Consider the following 20,745-nt stretch of genomic DNA (forward strand, 5'->3'; position numbering starts at 1 on the left):
ACCCGACTGGCAAGAAATGCTAAAGGTTTCAGGTTGAAATGAAAGCACAATAGACAGTAACTTGAAGCCATAGGAAAAGATAAATATCTCTGTTAAAGGTAAATACATGGGCAATTATAAAAGCTAGTGTTGTAACTTTGATTTGTAACTCCATTTTTTATTTTCCATGCGATTTAGGAGACTTGTGCCAAAAAAAAATTATTAGGCTGTTTCTGAACACACAGTGCATAAAGATGTTCTTTTGTGAAATTAATAACTGAATGGGGGTGGGCACAGAGTTGTATAGATGTAAAGTTTTTGTACGCTATTGAAATTAAGGTTATATTAATTCAAATTAGTGTTATAAATTTTAGGATCTTAAGTGCAATCCCCACGGTAACCACAAAGAAAATAGCTGTAGATTATACACAAAAGCAAATGAGAAAGGACTTGAAAAGTTTCACTACAAAAAAGAAACAAGTAAACACAAAAGAAGACATTAATGCTGGACGTGAAGGCCAAAACAATCTATACGGCCTACAGAAAAAATGACAACATAGCAGAAGTAAGCCCTTCCTTATCAGTAAAGACTTTAAATGTAAATGGATTAAACTGTCTAGTTAAAAGACGCGCTTGGCAGAATGTATTTAAAACAAAAACCCTATTATATGCTGTTTAGAAGAGACTCACTTTAGATCCAAAGATACAAATAGGTTGAAAATGAAAGGATGGAAAAAGATATTCCATTGAAATAGGAACCAAAAGAGTGATGGTTGCTATATACTAAGATAAAATAAGATAAATGGGAAAAAATTCTTTAAATCAAAAAAGATCACGAGAGTCAAAGAAGGACATTATGTGTTACTAACAGTTTTGATACAATAAGATAATTATACACATCTGTGCATCTAATAACAGATCGTCAAAATAGCTGAAGCAAAAATTGACAGAATTAAAGGGAGAAATAAATAGTCCTACAGTAATAGTTGAAGACTTTAATAGCCCACTCTCAAAAGTAAATATAACAACCAGACAGAAGATAAATAAGGAAATGAGACCTTGAACAACACAATTAAGTCAACGAGATCTAGTAGACATACAGAGAATTCTCTACCAAAAACAAAATACATATTCTCAAGTGCACATGGAACATTCTCCACGGTTGATCGTATGTTAGGCCAAAAATCAAATCTCAATCAATTTGACAAAGATGTGGAAATTAAACAATACGTTGTTAAACGACAAGTGAGTCAAAGAAGAAATCACGAGGGAAATTAGAACATACTCCTTAGAGATGAGTGAAAACCAGAACGCAGTATGTTAAAATTTATGGGATGCAGCAAAAGGAGTGCTAGAGGGAAATTTTAGGTGTGAAAATACATTGAAAAAGAAGAAAAGATCTCAAAACAACAACTTGACAACTTATGGAATTAGAAAAAGAAGAGCAAACTCAACCTAAGGCTAGCAGTAGGAAGTAAATAATAAATATTAGAGCAGAAATAAACAAAATTGAGAATAGAAATAAAATAGAGAAAAGTGAAAGAAACCCAAAGTGAGTTCTTCCAAAAGATCAACAAAATTGACAAACTAGCTAGATTGACCAGGGTCAGTGGGCAGGGGAGGGCGGAGAATTCAGGTTCTTAAAATCAAATGAAAATGGGAGCATTGCTAATGGTTCTACAGAAATAAAAATTATTATAAGAGTGCTGTGAACAATTGTACACCAACAAATTGAATAACCTAGACGAAATAAATTCCTAGAAACAAAATCTACAAAGACTGAAACATGAAGAAATAGAAAATCGGAATAGACATAACTAGTAAGGCAATTGAATCAGTAATAAAAATTTGACAAAGAAAAGCCTTAGACCCAATGTATTCACTGGTAATTTCTACGAAACATTTAAAAAACTAACATCAATTCTTCTCAAACTTTTCCAAAAAATAAAGAGATGGGACTATAGAGATAGAATGAATTCATTTTGCATGTGAGAAGGACATCAATTTGGGGAGTTGGGGGACAAAGACAGAATGCTATGGACTGAATGTTTATGTGCCCCCAAATTTCATATGTTGAAGTCCTAATTCCAACGTGATACTATATGGAGGTGAAACCTTTAGGAGGTAATTAGGTCATGAGGGTGTAGTCCTCATTAATGGAATTAGTGCCCTTATAAGAAGAGACCTGAGAGATGATCTGTCGGCCATGTGAAGATACAGCAAGAAGCTGTTCATTTGCAAACCAGAAAGTGGGTTCTCACCAGGAACCAGATTGATTGTTGGCACCTTGATCTTAGACTTTCCAGCCTCCAGAACTACGAGAAATAAATTTACATTGTTTAAGCCACCAAGTCTATGGTAATGTAAGCATATGCACAAAAGATTTGAAAGCAGGGTCTCGAAGAGATATTTATACACTTGAGTTCATAACAGCATTATTCACAATAGCTAAAGGTTGAAGGCACCCAAGTGTCCATTGATGGATGAATGGTTAAACAAAATTTGGTACATCCGTGCAATGGAATATTATTCAATCTTAGGAAGGAAGGAAATTCTGATACATGCTGCAATGTGGATGAACATTGAGGACATTACACTACGTGAAATAAGCCAGTCACAAAAAAATAAATACTGTCTGATTCCACTTGTATAAGGTATCTGGAGTAGTCAAATTCATAAAGACAGAAAGTAGAATGGTGGTTGCCAGGGCTGGCGTGACGAGGGAATGGGGAGTTACTCATTAAAGGGTTTGAGTTTCAGTTTTGAAAGCTGTAAAGAGTTCTTGAGATGGATAGTGGTGATGGTTCACAACAATACGAATATACGTAATACCACTGAATTTTGTACTTAATGGTTAAGATGGTAAATTTTATGTGCATTTTACCACAGTAAATAATCTTGACTGTTCATAAATACATAATATAAACTCTAGTTGATGCTGTTATGATAGTTTTTAATACGTTCACGTTTTCCTCAAATTGCAGATTTTTATAAATCATTAATGACTACATAAATTGTACTCCCATAATTGTGGCAATGCTACTTATTATTAGAGCAAGCTCTGGAATGCATTTACAGAATTTTTAAAGTTTCTCATACTAATACCAACAAACGTTAGAATGAGCTTGCAAAAGCAGGTTTGAAATTTTGTCTTAGTGTAATAGGATTAACTTTTATTTTTATTCTTAGATTAATGTTGTATCTGGAAATAAAAAATACCTACCACATAAATTATTTTAATTTCGTTTATGTCCTCCTGTTTTCCTATTTAATAGACACTCTTAGATCACAATAAAAATAGATTTGAATACCAATAAATATGTTTTTTTGGTGTTTTGTGTTGTGCTTTAAATTTAGATATTCAAAGAGAAGAAGAAAAAGTGAAACGATCTGTGAAAGACGCAGCCAAGAAGGGTCAGAAGGACGTCTGTGTAGTTCTGGCCAAGGAGATGATCAGATCAAAGAAGGCTGTGAGCAAGCTATACGCATCCAAAGCTCACATGAATTCTGTGCTCATGGGTATGAAGAACCAGCTGGGTAAGATGGCCGTGACCTTGCAGCCACCTCATTAATGCTGTTGCTCTTGCTGTTATTATCAGTACTGGTTTGCATGAATAGGAAGACACAGTCTTAGCTCTGGTTTTTATTTTTTATCATTGTCGTGGTTGGGGTGTTACACAAAATGCAAAATATTACCGTGATTTTGTTGTTGTTGTTTATTTTCTTTTGCCAGTGTTGTTGAAGTAATGGCAAACTCTACATATAAATCTGCTTTGTTTAAAGGTTAGACTATGTGTCCTCATGTGAATAGTGTTATAAAGTGGCCTGAGAGTTGAGTCATAGGAGTAAAATGTGGGCCTTTGTGTTAGAGGGAGGATGAAGAAAAGACTTTGCTCTGGCCTGTCCTAGTGCCAGAACTACCACCCTAGACAAAATTTTAAAAGTCTAAATTTGTCCTTGGCTTTCACCCACTTCCTTTTCTGCCTTATCTCTGGCTCTCTACCTAACGCTTCATCACATCTTAGGAATCTGCAGACCACGTAATGGGTATTCAGCTACATGTGAACTATCAATTTAATTTTTTAAAACTCATTATAATATTTAAAATAAAAATAAACATAATTTAGTTTCCTTTTGATGTCCAGTATACTGCTGTTTATGATCTTTCACAGGCATCTTGACAGCTTGAGTCATAGGTTAAATTTTATATCCAGTTGGTTTCTGTTCTTAATTTCTGTTAAATGAAGAAGTCCTAATTCAGAATTATATTTCAGAATGGCAACAAGTGACTGTTAGAAATTTAGATTGAGTATGGACTCAGAAATTACAGAGAAATTTTTCCCTAAAGAATATTTTCAACTCTTTGTCAGTTACTACACTGATGATTACATCACACTCAGAAGTTAGAAGACTGAATCTTTTAACTTAGAGCCTGGTGCCAAATTAGCACCTAATCCATTATTTGGTTGTATTTGGGTCTGAAAGTATTTCGTTACGTTCTATTTTAACACTTGGATATGTTTTTAAAATATGTATAATAATAAATATGTCATCAATTTCTGTCTCTGGATACTGAAGAAAATAATCATGGGTTGGGAAAAAGTAAAAAAATATGACAATCAAATGGTTTGTACCACATCTTATTAACTTTTAAAAACGGTGATTTCAACCCTAACGTAATGTATTTAGACTTTAAATACTGGACATACCACCTAGATATATGCCTTTTGAACAAGTCAAGTATTCTGTACCATGAAGAAATAGTTTAATCTGATCTGTCATTTTGAAAGCTTAGGTACAAAGCTCTTGCCTTTTACATCCAGCTTTGAAAATTTCATGTCTATTCTCTATTTTTTATGCAACATGATGAAAAGATGCGTGCTTTGTTGACCATGATAAGCTTATTTAAAAATTTTTTCACTATTTCCTTTACTGCGTCAACATCAGAAAACATATTGCTTATTTTGCCTTTTTCCCCCCTATGAATAAAACATTATATGCCCAGTCTCTTCCCCCCCCAATTGCAAAGATAAAAGTACACAGGATAATAGAGTGGATGCTTATGTACCTATCACCCGGAACCAATACAATTTGACATTTTGTTATCTTTGCCTTGGTTTTTATATTATAAAAGAAAGAAAACACTATTACTAAACTCGAAGCTCCTTTAATATGCAAGCTCCTTTAATATGCCTTCCCAATTCTCTCTCAACCTCCCAGAGGAAACCACTATTGTGAATCTTAAAATTTGTATACATGATATTATACATACTGTTCTGTATCTTTTTTTCCCATTAATCATTGCATTTTTGAAATCTACCCATAGTGTTAAATATATATTTTAACTACTCGATGTTACTCCATCACATGGATATATTTTATTTTTCTCTTCCCCCATTGATGGACATTTAAGCTGTTTTCAATTTTTGCTTTTACTAACAGTGCTGCTGTGAATATCATTATACTCTTACACGTGTAATGGTTTCTTCAGGACAGTTATATACTCAGAAGTGGAATAGCTGGATTTAAATTTTTCTAATATTGCAAAATTGCTCTCCAGAGAGGTTTTACTAATTTTTATTTCCACCAGCAGCAGATGAGAGCTTTTTTCCATACCTTTTCAGCAACCCTTGATATTGTCAGACTTTTTAAGTTTTGAGAAGTGTTATCTTGTTTTAACATTTCTTATGGAACTAGTGAACTTGATTCATCTCTGCTTTCTGTACACTGATTACAAAAAACCTTTTCGGGGGTGGCCGGTTAGCTCAGTTGCTTAGAGTGCGGTGCTCTTAACAACAAGGTTGCCGGTTCGATCCCCACATGGGCCACGGTGAGCTGCGCCCTGCACAACTAGATTGAAACAACTACTTGACTTGGAGCTAATGGGTCCCAGAAAAACACTTAAATAAACAAAAGTTTTTAAAAAGAGTTAATGAGCACTTAAAAACAAGCAAACAACCTTTTTAAGCAATTATAGCTCACAAATAATGTTTATTAATCCATGTGAAAAAAAACTCTTCTCTCGTAGCATATACTTTTAGTAGTAAACATAACAGAAGCTCTTGTATGTATTGCACATAAGTCAAGAGCCTACTATCCTTTGAATACGCATTTGTAACAATATGTCATTTCAAATGTATATTATTTTGTGGCTTTATCACAATTGAAACGTAAGATATCTACTGTTTGGTCTTTTAATGTAAAAGTGCTCTCAGGCTCGTGTTCTAGATCCTCTGTTCTTTTCCATCTTCAGTCTGTCCCCCTAGGTGATCTTACCTAACCTCATGCCTTTAAATGCCATTGATTTCTGAATTTTTATCTTCAGGCCTGACTTTATCACTAAGTGTGTAGTTGTCATCTCCAGTCATATCTGATGGGTATGTCAAAATTAATATGTCCATACAGAAATCTTACCTGGTCTTACTTCCCCTGTGTTCCTACCGACGCCTTATATTTTCCTTGGGAATCTAAGACATCAGTATAATTTCATCTGTAAATGTTTCCACACGGATTTCTAAAAGGACAGGGTTCTGTTCTTTGGTCTTTCGGCTCTTGAATTTGTAATCATTTCCTTTCCACTGTATTTTCTGTTTTGTTATGAAAGCAAAAGATTTTCCCAGATTGATCCTTTAATTTTCTTAGCTTTCCTGTGTTCCATTTTGAGAATAATAATTGTGCCTTCCTCAGACAGTGGTTGTGAGGCTCAACCCAGTGCCTGGCACGGGGTATTTGCATGTATGTAGGTTCTAAATATTATCACCATTGTCAGCATCAATTTAGTCTTTGTTTTCCAGTTTCTGAGAAATCTCTTCAATTTTATATTCCATTTATTCTGTTGAGTTTTTTTTTGGGGGGAAGGACTATCTTAATTTTAATTTCCAGGAAAGAGTTCTCTGATAGTGCCTTTTTATAAAAAAAAAAAAAAAAAAAAAAAAAATCCTTATTTCATGAGTGCAGTATTGTCCCTTATTATTAATAATCTTCTTTTTGAAGTTTTTTTTTGTTCCTTGCATTGTTTCTCAGAGCTCCTCCTCCCCACCATCCCCTTCTTTCCTATATCTCTCCTCTTTTTTAAGGAAAGAGAGAAAGGAGAGGACGAGAGAAAGGAGAGAGGGAGAGAGACTGGTTTAAGTGTAGGCTTCATGAGAACCTTGTCCAGTCTCCTCAGCAAGTAGACTAAGCTACAAAGAGCAAAATGTTAATACATTTAATAAATACATTTCTTTTGGCCCCTATTATGTGCCATAGTATTGCTGGGCACTGGAGATAAAATAGTGAACATATAGGCATAGTCATTGCCGTCTAGGTAAAGGGTGAAAAGCAAATAATTGGATAAATTTCATAAAAATACACAATAAAATAAATAATAAATGTATATTTGTAATTGCAAACTGGTAAGCACGAGGACAATGTAAAGGGGAGGTGGGAAGACAAGCAATTGAGTATACGTGTTGGGGGCGATGTTCCAACCAGAGTGTCAGCGTGGGTAATGGTCCTGGGGCCAAAAAAAGAACTCCAAACACTGAGGGAAGGTCTGGGAAGTTGGGGTACCCGAGAGCAAGGGTACCCCAACTCTGAGGTTGATGGCCGGAGGGAACGAACAGGGAGGTGAAGAAGACAATTTGTATAGCTGTTAAAAGAAAAGCAAGGGTTGAGAGAAGTTCAGACTGAGATGTGGTGTGGCGATGGTGCAGATAAAGTGCAGCGGGAGTTCAGAGGAAAAGTATTTTGGGGAGAATCCTGGAGGCATGTTAAGTAGAGGAACCAGGGTGCACAAAGGCACAGGGGAACTATTTCAGGCTGTGTTCAGCCAATAGTACTGGATTCAGTTTGACAGGAGTGCATTAAGGGGAGCAGTGGGAGGTAAAGCTGGAAAGGTAATTTGGAGTCAGAGTTTTGAGAGTTAAGCTGAGTAATTGTAATTTCACTTCGTAGGCAGTGGAGAGCCTTGGCACACTAAGCAGAGACCGTAGGTCCAGAGACAGATGTAGCCGGATGGGGGGCAGTGGGACCTGGGAGGTAATGGGCAGGGCCTGAACAGATGAGTCTAGTGGCATGGAGTGGAAGAGAGGACACTGGGAAGAACTGCTCTGGATGCAGAGTAAGTGGGACTTGGTGAAGGTATAAACAAGCCTGAGTTGCTCCAAATGCTGGAACATGGAAAGACTACAGGGCCATTAACACACTGGAAACCTAGAGAGAGGAACAGGCCTAAAAGAGGAGATTCTATTGGGGGCTGTTTAAACTCACTCTATGCGGATCACCCGACTTCCCCAGCACCAAATACCCGTCCTGGTAGGAGGACTCCCCCCGGGAGGGTTGTTGAGAGGATTTATAGTAGGGTGTTGCTTGTGGACAAATTAAATACAGCAGTTACTCCAAGGTACAGCTGAGGACAGAACCTGGAACAGACAGGAGGGAGGAGTCTACATTTTGAGAGTGAGAAAAGAGAAAACTAGAAATAGTGTAGTGACAGTCCCCGAGAGGTCTTGCTTTGGATGTGCCCCACCCCACCCCCAGCCTGTTGCTGCTTTGAAAAGCCATCATTTGATAAAGGCATTCCTTTTCCTTAAGAGGTTCCTCTGTTAAAATGCAGATGTCTCTTGGCGCGGTAATACATTAAGCCTTGTCAGTTATTAATACATTGTCATGAATAAATGCATTCCAAGTGATAGCTTTCTGACAGCCAGTTCCCACAGAATAAGACAGAATGATGAGTATGTTTTGATTGAGGGGAAAAAGTTGACAGAGATTCCAAGGTGGGGCAGGAAATAGAATTACCATATGATTCAGCAGTTCCACTTCTGGGTATATACTCAAAAGAACTGAAAGCAAGAATTTAAAGAGATAATTTGTGTATCCATGTTCATAGCAGTATTATTCACAACAGGGAAAAGGTAAGGGCAACCCAAGTATCTATTGAAGGATGAATCGATAAGGAAATTGTGGTATATACACACATGGAATATTATTCAGCCTTAAAAAGGAAGGAAATTCTGACACATGTTACAACATGGATGATTATTGAAGGCATTATGCTAAGTCAAAGACACCTGTCACAAAAGGACAAATATTATATGATCCACTCCTATGGCCTTTGGTTTGGGTTCCCCATATTATAGAATGTTAATACTATTTTCCTTTTAATTTTTATCTTCTTTATGTATTATTATGTGTTGGATATTTCCTTGTATATCATTTATTTTTTAACTATTTTTCTTAACCTTGTTATAAGGAAGAAGTATCCTATTCTCTTCAAAGATAATCACTTTTGAGGCATGAATGTTTTTAATATCACTTCTCTGAGCTTTCACTTGTCATTGTTAAATGTCATTGTAAAATTCCATATTTTGTTATAATTTTATTCATTCTGTTTGTAATTGCCATGTTTAAGAAGATGGCTTTTAAAAACCAGTCAGTCTAGTTTGTGAGTGTATTTCTTCCCTGGGCCCTTGCTACCAAGGAGCTGCATTTTGCTGTTGATGCCACTTTTAATAATTATTTTAATTTCCTTTTCTGATTTTTTAATTTAGCTGTAGTTCTCAGAAGAGCCTGTGATAAGTAAAGAGAACTTTGTGTTTTTGTTGCTTTCATTATTGGTATCAGATTTTTTTCAGAATATTTCCATTGATCTTTGCATCTATCAATTATGAAGACAAGCCTGTATTTAGCTTCTTTGGTTATTGTTATTATAATAGTTATAGCAGAAGTTGTATTTTTATGTATGTAATATCTCTTCTAGCAGGGATGGCAATATAATGTTATTTTATTTTTATATATTTTGTGAGATTTTTTTTAATTAAGGTTTTTATTTTGAGATAATTATAGATTCACATATATGCAGTTGTAAGAAATAATACAGAGAGATTCTGTGTACCCTTTATCCATTTCCCCCAATGGTAACATCTTGCAGAATTACAGTACAATATCACAAGCAGGATATTGGCATCGATACAGCTATAAAACATCCCCATTGCTACAAGGATCCCTCACATTGCCCTTTTGTAACCACACCTGCTTCTCTTCCACCCCGCCGCCTTAATCTCTGGCACCAACTAATCTGTTCTTCATTTCTATAATTTTGTCAAGAATGTTATATAAATGGAATTGGTCAGTATGTAATCTCTTGGGATTGGCTTTTTTCACTTAGCATAATTCTCTGGAAATTAACCCAGGTTTTTCATGTATCAATAGGTCATTCGTTTTTTTTTACTGTAGAGTAGTATTTCATGGCATGGCTATACTACAATTTGTTTAACCATTCATCTGTTGAAGGACTTCTGGGTTGTTTCCAGTTATCAGCTATTATGAATAAAATTGATATGAAAGTATACAGATTTTTGCATGAACATAAGTCTTCATTTTTCTGGGATAAATGCCCAGTAGAACAATTACAGGGTTTTTATGGTTGCATATAAGTAACTGTCAAATTGTTGTCCAGAGTGGCAGTACCATTTTGAATTACCACCCGCCAACGTATAAGTGATTCAGTTTTCTGCATCCTCACATTTGGTGGTGTCACTATTTTTCATTTTAGCCATTCTGATGGGTATGTAGAGCTATCTGATTGTGGTTTTAGTTTGCATTTCCCTAATGGCTAATGATTAGGCACATTACTTGGCATCCATATTTCCTCTTTGGTGAAGAGATACTTCTCAACTTTTGTGTATATTCGAAATTCTCAACAATAAAATGCTAAAGGATTAATCCTTTTATGTTTATTTCTGGTTTTTAGTTTCCTAGATCAGTAAGATTAGCTAATATGGGGAATGGATCTGTGTCCTGGAAAAAAGACTAGTGGAAATCAATCAATCAGAACAGCCAAGAGAAAAAGAATTTTTTAAAGTGAGGATAATATAAAGGACGTCTGGGACATCATCAATCACACAAACATTCGCATTATAGGGGTACCAGAAGGAAAAGAAAGAAAAGAACAGAAACTTGATTTGAAGAAATAAGGGCTGAAAACTTTCCTAACCTGGGAAAGGAAACAGATATCCAAGTCCAGGAAGCACAGAGAGCTCCAAGCAAAATTAACCCTAAGAGACCCGCACCAAGATGTAATTAAAATGGCGAAAGTTAAAGAGACAAGTTTAAAGGCAACAAGAGGAAAAGAAGTTAGATACAAAGGAAACCTCATAAGGCTATTAGCTGATTTCTCAGCAGCAACAGTACAGGCCGGAAGGGAGTGGCAGGACATCTTTTACGTGCTAAAAGGAAAGGAACCTATAGCCTAGAAGAGTTTACCCTTCAGAGTTATTCAGAATTGAAGCAGAGAGAAAGTTTCATGAACAAGCAAACTAAAGTAGTTTGTCACCATTAAACCAGCTTCACAAAAAGTGTTAAAGGGTCTTCTTGAAGCAGAAAAAGAAATGCCATAACCAAAAATAAGAAAATAGTAAGAAAGGCAAAAAATGTCACAGGTAAAGTCAAATAGTTAATAAATATAGTAAGTCAGACATTTAAAAAGCTATTATGAAGATCAAAAGACAAAAGTATCAAACTCAACTCAAACTACAATAAGTACTTAGGAAATGCACAAAACAGAAAGATCTAAAATGTGATTTCAGAAACATAAAGCGTGTAGTAGGTAGTAATAAAGTAGTCTTCTTAGAATATATTTGAAATTAAACTTCTACCAGCTTAAAATAGTCTGCTATAGATATAGAATGATATACATAAAGGTCATGGTAACCACAAACCAAAAACTTACGAAGGTTGAACAAAGGATAAAGAGAAAGGAACCCAAACAAAACACCAAAGAAAACCAACAAACCACAAGGGAAGAGATCAAGAGAAGAAGAAAGGAACAGAGGAGAACTACAAAACAACAACAACAACAACAAAGTAGCAATAAGTACATATTTATTAATAATTACTTTAAATGTAAATGGACTAAATGCTCCAGTAAAAACACAGGGTGGCTGAATAGATTAAAAAACATCCATCTATATGCTGCTTACAAGAGACTCACTTCACATTGAAGGACCAACAAACTGACTGAAAGTGAAGGGATGGCAAAAGATATTCCATGCAAATAAAAGCAAGAAGAAAGCTGGGGTAGCACTACTCAGACAAAATAGACTTTGAAACAAAGACTGTAAAAAACAACAAAGAAGGACATTACATAATTACAAAGGGGTCAATATAAGAAGAGGATATAAATTGTAAATATCTACAAACCCAACATAGGAGCACCTAAATAAGCCAATATTAATAGACATAAAGGGAGAAATTCACAGTAATGCAATAATAGGGGATTTTAATACCTCACACATTAATGGATAGATTATCAAGACTGAAAATTAATAAGGAAATAATGGCCTTAAATGTCACATTAAACCAGACCAATTTAATAGACATTTATAGAACATATCCAAAAACTGCAGAATACACAATTTTTCCAAGTGCACATGGAACCTTCTCCAAGATAGATCATATATTAGGCCACAAAACAAGTTTAGGTAAATTCAAGAAGATTGAAATTATATCAAGTATATTTTCTGACTACAATGGCCTGAAACTAGAAATCAACTAGAAGAAGAAAACTGGAAAAAACCACAAATACATGGAGACTACACAACATGCTACTAAACAACCAATGGATCAAACAAGAAGTCAAACAGAAAATCAAAAACTACCTTGAGGCAAATGAAAACACAACTTTTCAAAATTTACGGGATGCAAGAAAAGTAGTTCTAAGAGAGAAGTTTATAGCGATGCAGGCCTACCTCAAGAAACAGGAAAACTCCCAAATAAACAGTCTAATGTTACATCTAAAGGAACTAGGGAAAAAAAAAACAAATAAGGAGAAGGAAGGAAATAATTGAGATCAGAAGGGAAATAAATGAAATAGAAATTTAAAAACAGTAGAAAAGATCAATGAAGCTAAGAGTTTGTTCTTTGAAAAGATAAGCACAATTGACAAACCTTTAGCCAAACTCATCAAGAAAACGAGAACACAAATAAAATAATAAATGAAAGAGAAGTGACAACCGACACTACAGAAATACAAAGAATCATTAAAGAACACTATGAACAATTATTTGCCAACAAATTCTACAGTCTAGAAGAAATGGATAAATTTCTAGAAGCTTAATAACCTTCCAAGCCTGAACCAGGAAGAAATAATGAATCTAAACAGACTGGTGACTAGTAATGAAATTGAAGCAGTAATCATAAAACTCCCAACAAATAAAAGGACTAGACCATTTCACAGGTGAATTCTACCAAATATTTAAAGAAGAATAAATACCTATCCTTCTTAAACTATTTTAGAAAATTGAAGAGGAACGAACGCTTCCAAACTCTTTCTATGAAGCCAGCATTAGCCTGATACAAAAACCAGTCAAGGACATTACAAAAAAAGAAAATTACAGGCCAGTATGCTTGATGAACATAGATGCAAAAATTCTCAGCAAAATATTAGCAAACTGGATTCAACAGTACATTATACATTAAAAGGATTATACACCATGATCAAGCAGAATTTATCCCAGGGATACGAGGATTGTTGATCATCCATATCAATTAATCTGATACATGATGTCAACAAAATGAAGAATAAAAATCATATGATCATCTCTATAGATGCAGAAAAAGCACTTGATAAAATGGAACATCCTTTTACGATAAAAACTCTCAACCAATAAGGGATAGAGGGAACAAAGCAACATAATAAAAGCTATATGTAACAAACCCACAGCTAATATCATACTCAATGGTGAAAAGCTGAAAGCTTTTCCTCTAAGATCAGGAACAAGGCAAGGATGCCCCCTCTCACCAATTCTATTCAACCTGGTATGGGAAGTCCTATCCACAGCAGTCAGACCAGAAAAAGAAATAAAGGCATCCAAATCAGAAAGGAAGAAGTAAAACTGAATTTGCAGATTACCTGATACTATATATAGAAAACCCTAAAGAGTCCACCAAAAAACTATTAGACTAGTGAATTTAGTAAAGTTGCAGAATACAGAAATCAATGTACAGAAATCGGTTACATTTCTATATACAAATAATAAACGATCAGGAAAAATTAGGAAAGCAATCCCATTTACAACTGCATCAAAAAAATAAAATACCTAGGAATAAATTTAACCAGAGTGGTAAAAGACCTATACTCTGAAAACGATAAGATACTGAAGAAGATACAAATAAATGGAATGATATATCATTCTCATGGATTGGAAGGATTAATGTTGTTAAAATGTCCTTATATCTAAAGCAATATACAGATTCAGTGCAATCCTTATCAAAAATATCATTGGCATTCTTCTCAGAACTAGAACAACTAATCCTAAAAAACAAATAAAAAAGTGGAACCACAAAAGACGCTGAATAGCTAATGAAATTTTGAGAAAGAACAAAGTGGAAGATATTACACTCCCTGATTTCAAACTATACTCCAAAGCTACAGCAATCAGAATAATATAGTACTGGCATAAAAACAGATACAGATGAGTGGAATAGAATGGAGAGCTCAGAAATAATCCTCGCTTATGGTCAATTAATCTATGACAAAGGAGGCAAGAATGTACAATGGGGTAAAGACAGTCTGTTAAGTGGTTTGGGAAAATTAGACAGATACATGCAATATATGAAATTGGACCATTTTCTTAGACCATATACAAAGATAAACTCAAAATGGATTAAGACTTAAATATAAGACGAGAATCCATAAAGCTAGAAGAAAATATGGGCAGTAAACTCTTTGAAATCCGTCTTAGCAATATCTTTTATGTCTCCGTGGGTAAGGGCAACCAAAGAAAAACACTAAACAAACGAGACTACATCAAACTAAAACGTCTTTGCTCAGCAAAGGAAATCATAAAAAAAAAAAAAAGACAAAAAAAACCAGACAACCAGCTGAATGGGAGAAGATATTTGCAATGATACATCCAATATGGGGTTAATATGCAACATCTATAAAGAACTCATACAACTTAACACCCCCAAAAAAAATGTCCAATTAGTAATTGGACAGAGGACCTGAATAGACATTTCACCAAAGAGGACATAGAGATGGCCAAAAGACATATGAAAAGATGCTCAACTTAATCATTATCAGGAAAACACAAATCAAAACAACAATGACTATCTCCTCACACCTGTTAGAATGGCTATCATCATAAAATCAACTAATAACAAGTGCTGACAAGAATGTGGAGAAAAGAGAACCCTTGTACACTGTTGGGATTGCAAATTAGTGCAGGTACTATGGAAAACAGTATAGAGGTTCCTCAAGAAGTTAAAAATAGAGCTACCATATGATGCAGTAGTCCCACTTCTGTGTATTTATCCAAAGAAAACAAAAACACTAGTTCAAAAAGATACATGTATGCCCATGGCCATTGCAGTATTATTTATAATGGCCAAGATATGGGAGTAGTATAGGTATTTATCAATAGATGAATGGATAAAAAAGAATTGATGTACACACACGCACAAGGGAGTATTACTCAGCCATAAAACAAAAATAATGAAATCTTGCCGTTTGCAACAATATGGATGAATCTACAGGGTATTATGCTAAGTGAAATAAATCAGAGGAAGATAAATACCATATGATTTCACTTATAGGTGGACTATAAAAAAATAAATGAATAAACCAAACAAAACAGAAACAGTTTACTCGAACACGTCATTCTGAGGCACTCTCTCTGGGATGTAGACTTGGGATGCAAATTAGGATAAAACATGGGCGTGGGTAGACATCAGACTTTCATAATTCAAATAGAACTAGGGTTTGCTTATTTTTACCCTTTATTCATCTTCCTATTCGTTACCTTGTTCAATAATCAATAGCAAATTTAATATTCTAGAATTTCTTTCTTATATCATTACGACATATAATTTATTGCTTATTTCATCCAGATTCTTGATACTTCCTCTATAATTATAAATTTTGATATTTTACTTTCCCATTCTAGTGATAAGGAAAATGAAGTATTCTTTATAACTTTGTAAGTATTCTTTATAACTTCTTTAGAAAAATGACAAAATGCTATGTACGCATATGTCAGACAGGTATTTCCTTGGTCACCCTTGGTCACCCTTGGTTTCCTTGCCTCTTGTTTTTCCTTAAACACAAAAGCTTCCTAAAGTCGGTATTCAGAAGGAGGTAAATTTGCGGTGACTCCTGGCCCAGCCAGGCACTGCAATATTGGAGTAAATCTGTGTGCCAGTTTTGGCAAACAGTTTGATGTATGGCAGTTCTCAAAACTTTAAGTCTCATGAAACTCAAAACAGATTTGGAGGGTTGCCAACTCTGTTTTGATATGTTAAAGAGTTTGGGGGGGAAACGATCATTTGTTAGTATTCTGATTTCTCATAAAGAATATATAGTATACGTGTGATCTCAGGATACAGAAAGTTTTGCCCTAGCAAGGAACTGTAACCGCCTTACACACACGCGTATTCTCACTGTCTTATCCTGATTTCTCTCATTTGCCTGAGAACCAGCAACGGGATCCTCCCAGAGCTGCTGCTATCCATCCACAGGCTGTTTGTGAAGAGCATTACCTGGGTAGCCCAAAGCCTTCTGTTCTGGCAAGGTCCACAGCTGTTCCTCTCACTTGTGGCTTAACCTGGGTCTCGTGGATGCCTAGGGCTTCCTTCCCTAAAGATCAGCCACAGGCCTTTGGCCAGTTGGGGTGCGTGCTCAGAGAATTTGTCCCAGTGTCAGCAAAGTGGCACACAGTGTAGAAAAGTCCATTTCTTGGTCAGCTAGTGCAATAATGTATTCCACAGATACATAAATAGCTTCGGGAACCCACATGCTTTTATTAGACTAGCTCATAATTTGACTTTGAGTCTCTCTCTCTCTTGCCTCCTGTGTCACATCCTGTTGAGCAATACTGACTGTTGCCTTTCTCTTTCAGCGGTTTTGCGAGTGGCTGGTTCCCTGCAGAAGAGCACAGAAGTGATGAAGGCCATGCAGAGTCTTGTGAAGATCCCAGAGATCCAGGCCACCATGCGGGAGCTATCCAAAGAGATGATGAAGGTCACCTGGGCCGGCCCTGCACCGCATTCTAAACCACTAAGCGTCACTCTCAGCACGTGGCAGGGGCTCGGGCTGCATGGGACAGTGACAGACCCACCACTGTTGCTAGACACTGAGGACAGAGAACAGCTGTGAACATGGGTTGAAACTCTCTGAGCTGAGCAATGGCAGAGGCTGGTCAGATTGCCTGTGCCCCTTAGAAGTGAAAGTGTACCCAGAGCTCTAGGGGAGGTGGGAGATCCAGAGAGCAACTGTTGAGGATTCAGGGAGCCGGGCTTGATGGCATCTGACATGAGCAAGGAGACAAAAGCCCAGGTTCTACCCTCTGCTTCAGCAGAATGTTGGTGAAGCTGGTGCAGGAGGTCGTTCTCCCTGCTTCGCCAGCCAGGTTTTGGCAAACCTTTTCTGTAAAGGGCTAGATAGTGGATGTAATTTCTACTTTGTGGGCCATACATCTTTGTTATAACTACTCCACTCTTCTTTGTAGTGTAAAAGCAACCATAGATAGCATGTAAACAAATGAGTGTGGCTGTGTTCCAGTAAAACTTTATTTACAAAAGTAGGCAGTGAGCTGGGTTTGACCCTCAGGCTGTAGTTTGCTGATGCCTTTTTTAAACTAGAAAAGGAGAGACTCAGAACCAAATAAAGAGCAATAAATACCTGCCTCCCCCAGGATCAGGGCCTGGCAGGGACCTACTGGTGGGCCGGGCTCGGGATGGCGGTGTTGCTGAGCCCCCTGCCAGCCAGTGGTACGTCACACGTACTGTCCTGTCAAGTCCCCTCAGCGACCCTAGTATAGGGATTTTTATCCCCATTTTACACAGGGGGAAACTGAATCTTCAAGTTACCAGGTAACTTATAAGTAGTGTTGGCAGTAAGTGACAGATCTGGGGTTGGAACCCAGATATCCGATCTTCTTGTGTTTGCTGCCTCAGAGGAAGTGATGATAGGGAGTGCCCTCTGCAGGTGCTCGTGCTTAAAACCTGTGGCCTGAGAGCCAAAGTTACATACTTCCAGTTCTTATATGCAGATTGTAAAGTGTAGAAATCATCTTCCGTCCTCCTAAGGAATTATTACACTTACGGACTTGAATTGTATATGGGACCCCAGGGCCTAGGAGAGAGAAACCAGAGAGGAAAAGTGATGGAAAAGATATAAAAAGCCCAGGGCCCAGGTCTTTGGAATGAGAACTCCTTGGCAGTAGCAGTCGGAGGGAACCAGGCGAGAGGGTATGTCCTTTAAAAGTGGTGTGTAGCTGTCTCGTCCACCAAGTTGGTGATGCCAGTCCATCTAGAACTGGATAACAAGTTAATTCTTGGAATGACGTCGAATCTGGTCGTTCTAAGTCATGTAGCTGTCAGGATCTGAGGGAAATCTTTATCTTAGAATTGGATCTTTTCCACAGTTTCTGAATACTGAAAATAGAATAGGTTTGAAAGAAGGCTTGCATGTAGTAGATGGTCATAGATACTTAATGGAATTCATCTGATGGTGCGTCCCCAGGTACAGACTGAAGCCTTGGTGGGGATCCAGCTCCTGAAGGGCAGAGACGTGATCTGACTCAGTCCATTTGACCTGTCATTTGGCACAGAGCAGGCAGTTGATGAATGGTTGTTGATTGAATAAATGAGTTAATAAATGACAACTTCTGCTACCAGGATGTGTGGGGCTATTACAGTCAGGATTCCAGCAGACACTCCTAACCAGTTAGCAAGTGTCTAGTGAACCTTTTTTACAGTAGCCTCCAGCACGAAGATGACTTCCAGGGGGCTCTACCTGTCTCACCTCGAATGTGAACTTGTTTATTCATTTCGGTTGGGAGTAAAGGGTCTGAGAATGGGGAGAATATGGTACTAGCTAGATTTATGTCACTAAAGCACTTGAATGGTCTGGGAATAGAAAGGCAGGCAGGAGAAAGGGCTTGCTTTCACTCTGATTGCATCAGCGTGTTCAGTTAGAGTTGTTCCCTGGCTGAGTGCAGGGGAGCCAGAGTTGGAGCTGCCACATGTGACCTCCACTCCCTGAATCATTGGGATGTCAAAGTACAAAGCAAGGCTGCAGGTTGCAAAGCAGTCAGAATCTTTCTCTTTTGGCAGCTTCTCAGAAGGCTGAACCCGTGCTTTCCCTCTGCCATCCACCACGGCATCCATTTCCCTCTGCCATCCATCCCCTCTCACCTCTTCTGCCCAGGGATGTCACTTGCCCCCTTTTTGACATTGGAGAGTGCTGTTCTGACTTTCTGCTTCAAAAACAAACAAAAACCGTCAGTAGGGAGGGCCTTCCCTGGGAGCTGAGGACTAGTAAGCAGGGAAGACGGCAGGGCCTGTGTGAGCTGGCCAGGGTTAGAGAGCAGTTTTCCTGTGCTCTCTGGGGGTGTGGTGCTGCCACACTCCCCTGAGAACAAAGCTTCAGGCTGCCAGGCACAGGGCATCCAGGAGAGTCTGGGCATTACCCGTTGGCTTCAGAAACGCCATCTTGTCCATTCTCAGGAGAGGATGATCAGCTTTCGTGAATTGACTGACCCTTTCCAGACCCACCTAGTCGACCTTGTGCCGCCGAAGTACTCTGCAGGCCTTTCTGGGGTCCCATGGAACCCCACCCTGCTCTCGGTGTTTGTTATCATAGTGTCTACTGTGACTCCATCCAGTTTTCATACTGTTTCAATTCCTGCACTCACAGATTATGTTTGCAGCGTAGGGCAGATGCTTTTCCCAAGACAGAGCAGTGCGGATGCTCATCTGTCAGCAGATTGTTCCCCAAGTGCTGCCACTGTGGTCTGTGTGACTTTGTGAAGCTCCGCTGACAACCATTAGAGGCCTGCCTCCAAGCTTGGTGCTGAATTTGGAGATCAGTCCCCTTTGGCCTTTTGCCTTTCTGCAGAGAGGACAGCATCCATGTTTCCTGTGGCCAGCTGTCCTGTGCTAGGCCTCAGAGGGGTGTGCTGGCACTGAGTTCAGTTGGCACTGGCCCTTAGAAGTGTCTTTTGGGAACAGATCGAATAGTTGCAAGTGCCGTGGTTTATTCTGTGTTTAGGCTGGGATCATAGAAGAGATGTTAGAGGACACTTTCGAGAGCATGGATGACCAGGAGGAAATGGAAGAAGAAGCGGAAATGGAAATTGACAAAATTCTGTTTGAAATTACAGCAGGTATGACCTTGACATACATGCTCTTTCTCCCCTCCTTTCTAACCATTCTTCCTGCATTTACTATATTAGCTGGTAGCTTTTTCTTTAGGCTATAATTCCCTTCTACATTTTTTATTTTAGATTATGCAAGTTATTTCTTAAAAAATAACCACGGTATCTATAACCATCTTTTTTAAAACACAGGGATGAAGAATTTTTTTTAATTCCTAGAGTTTCCAAAATGGAAAGGTGAAATATTGAAATAACTGCTCTCACCACCTGCATTTGGGAGCTTAAATTGGTATAAACTTTCTTGAAAGCAATTTGGCAGTAACTATCAAAAACCTTTGACCTAGAAGATTGACTTCTGGGAGTTTACTCTCATAATTAAGGATGGCTGAATGATTTAACTCATGGATATCTGTAGTAGCATTATTTATAACATTGAAAAGTTTGAAAAAAGCTAACTGTCTAATAAGAATATTGGTTGAATCAATTATGTACATTTTATTGGAATACATCATAGTTGTAATAGATAATGTAGAAATATATATACTGACATGGAAACAGTTCACAATATATTATTTGAAAAAAGCCTTGTTAAGGAAATACGCACTTCTTTGTAAAAATCACATCC

The 20,745-nt window shown here is 37.3% G+C and overlaps 1 protein-coding gene across 4 annotated transcripts in view; it reads left to right on the forward strand.

Annotated features, from left to right (window-relative positions):
- Positions 1-20,745, forward strand: part of LOC117033193 (charged multivesicular body protein 3) — a 70,536-nt gene that overhangs the window by 47,534 nt on the left and 2,257 nt on the right. For all 4 annotated transcript variants that reach the window (XM_033125214.1, XM_033125210.1, XM_033125213.1 and 1 more), the window contains 3 exons: positions 3,337-3,516; positions 16,860-16,981; positions 20,015-20,129. In XM_033125214.1, coding sequence (XP_032981105.1) covers positions 3,337-3,516; positions 16,860-16,981; positions 20,015-20,129 — 417 coding nt within the window. The remainder of the gene's footprint in view (positions 1-3,336; positions 3,517-16,859; positions 16,982-20,014; positions 20,130-20,745) is intronic.

Source organism: Rhinolophus ferrumequinum, chromosome 13 (assembly GCF_004115265.2).
Source record: "Rhinolophus ferrumequinum isolate MPI-CBG mRhiFer1 chromosome 13, mRhiFer1_v1.p, whole genome shotgun sequence".
Taxonomy (NCBI): domain Eukaryota; kingdom Metazoa; phylum Chordata; class Mammalia; order Chiroptera; family Rhinolophidae; genus Rhinolophus; species Rhinolophus ferrumequinum.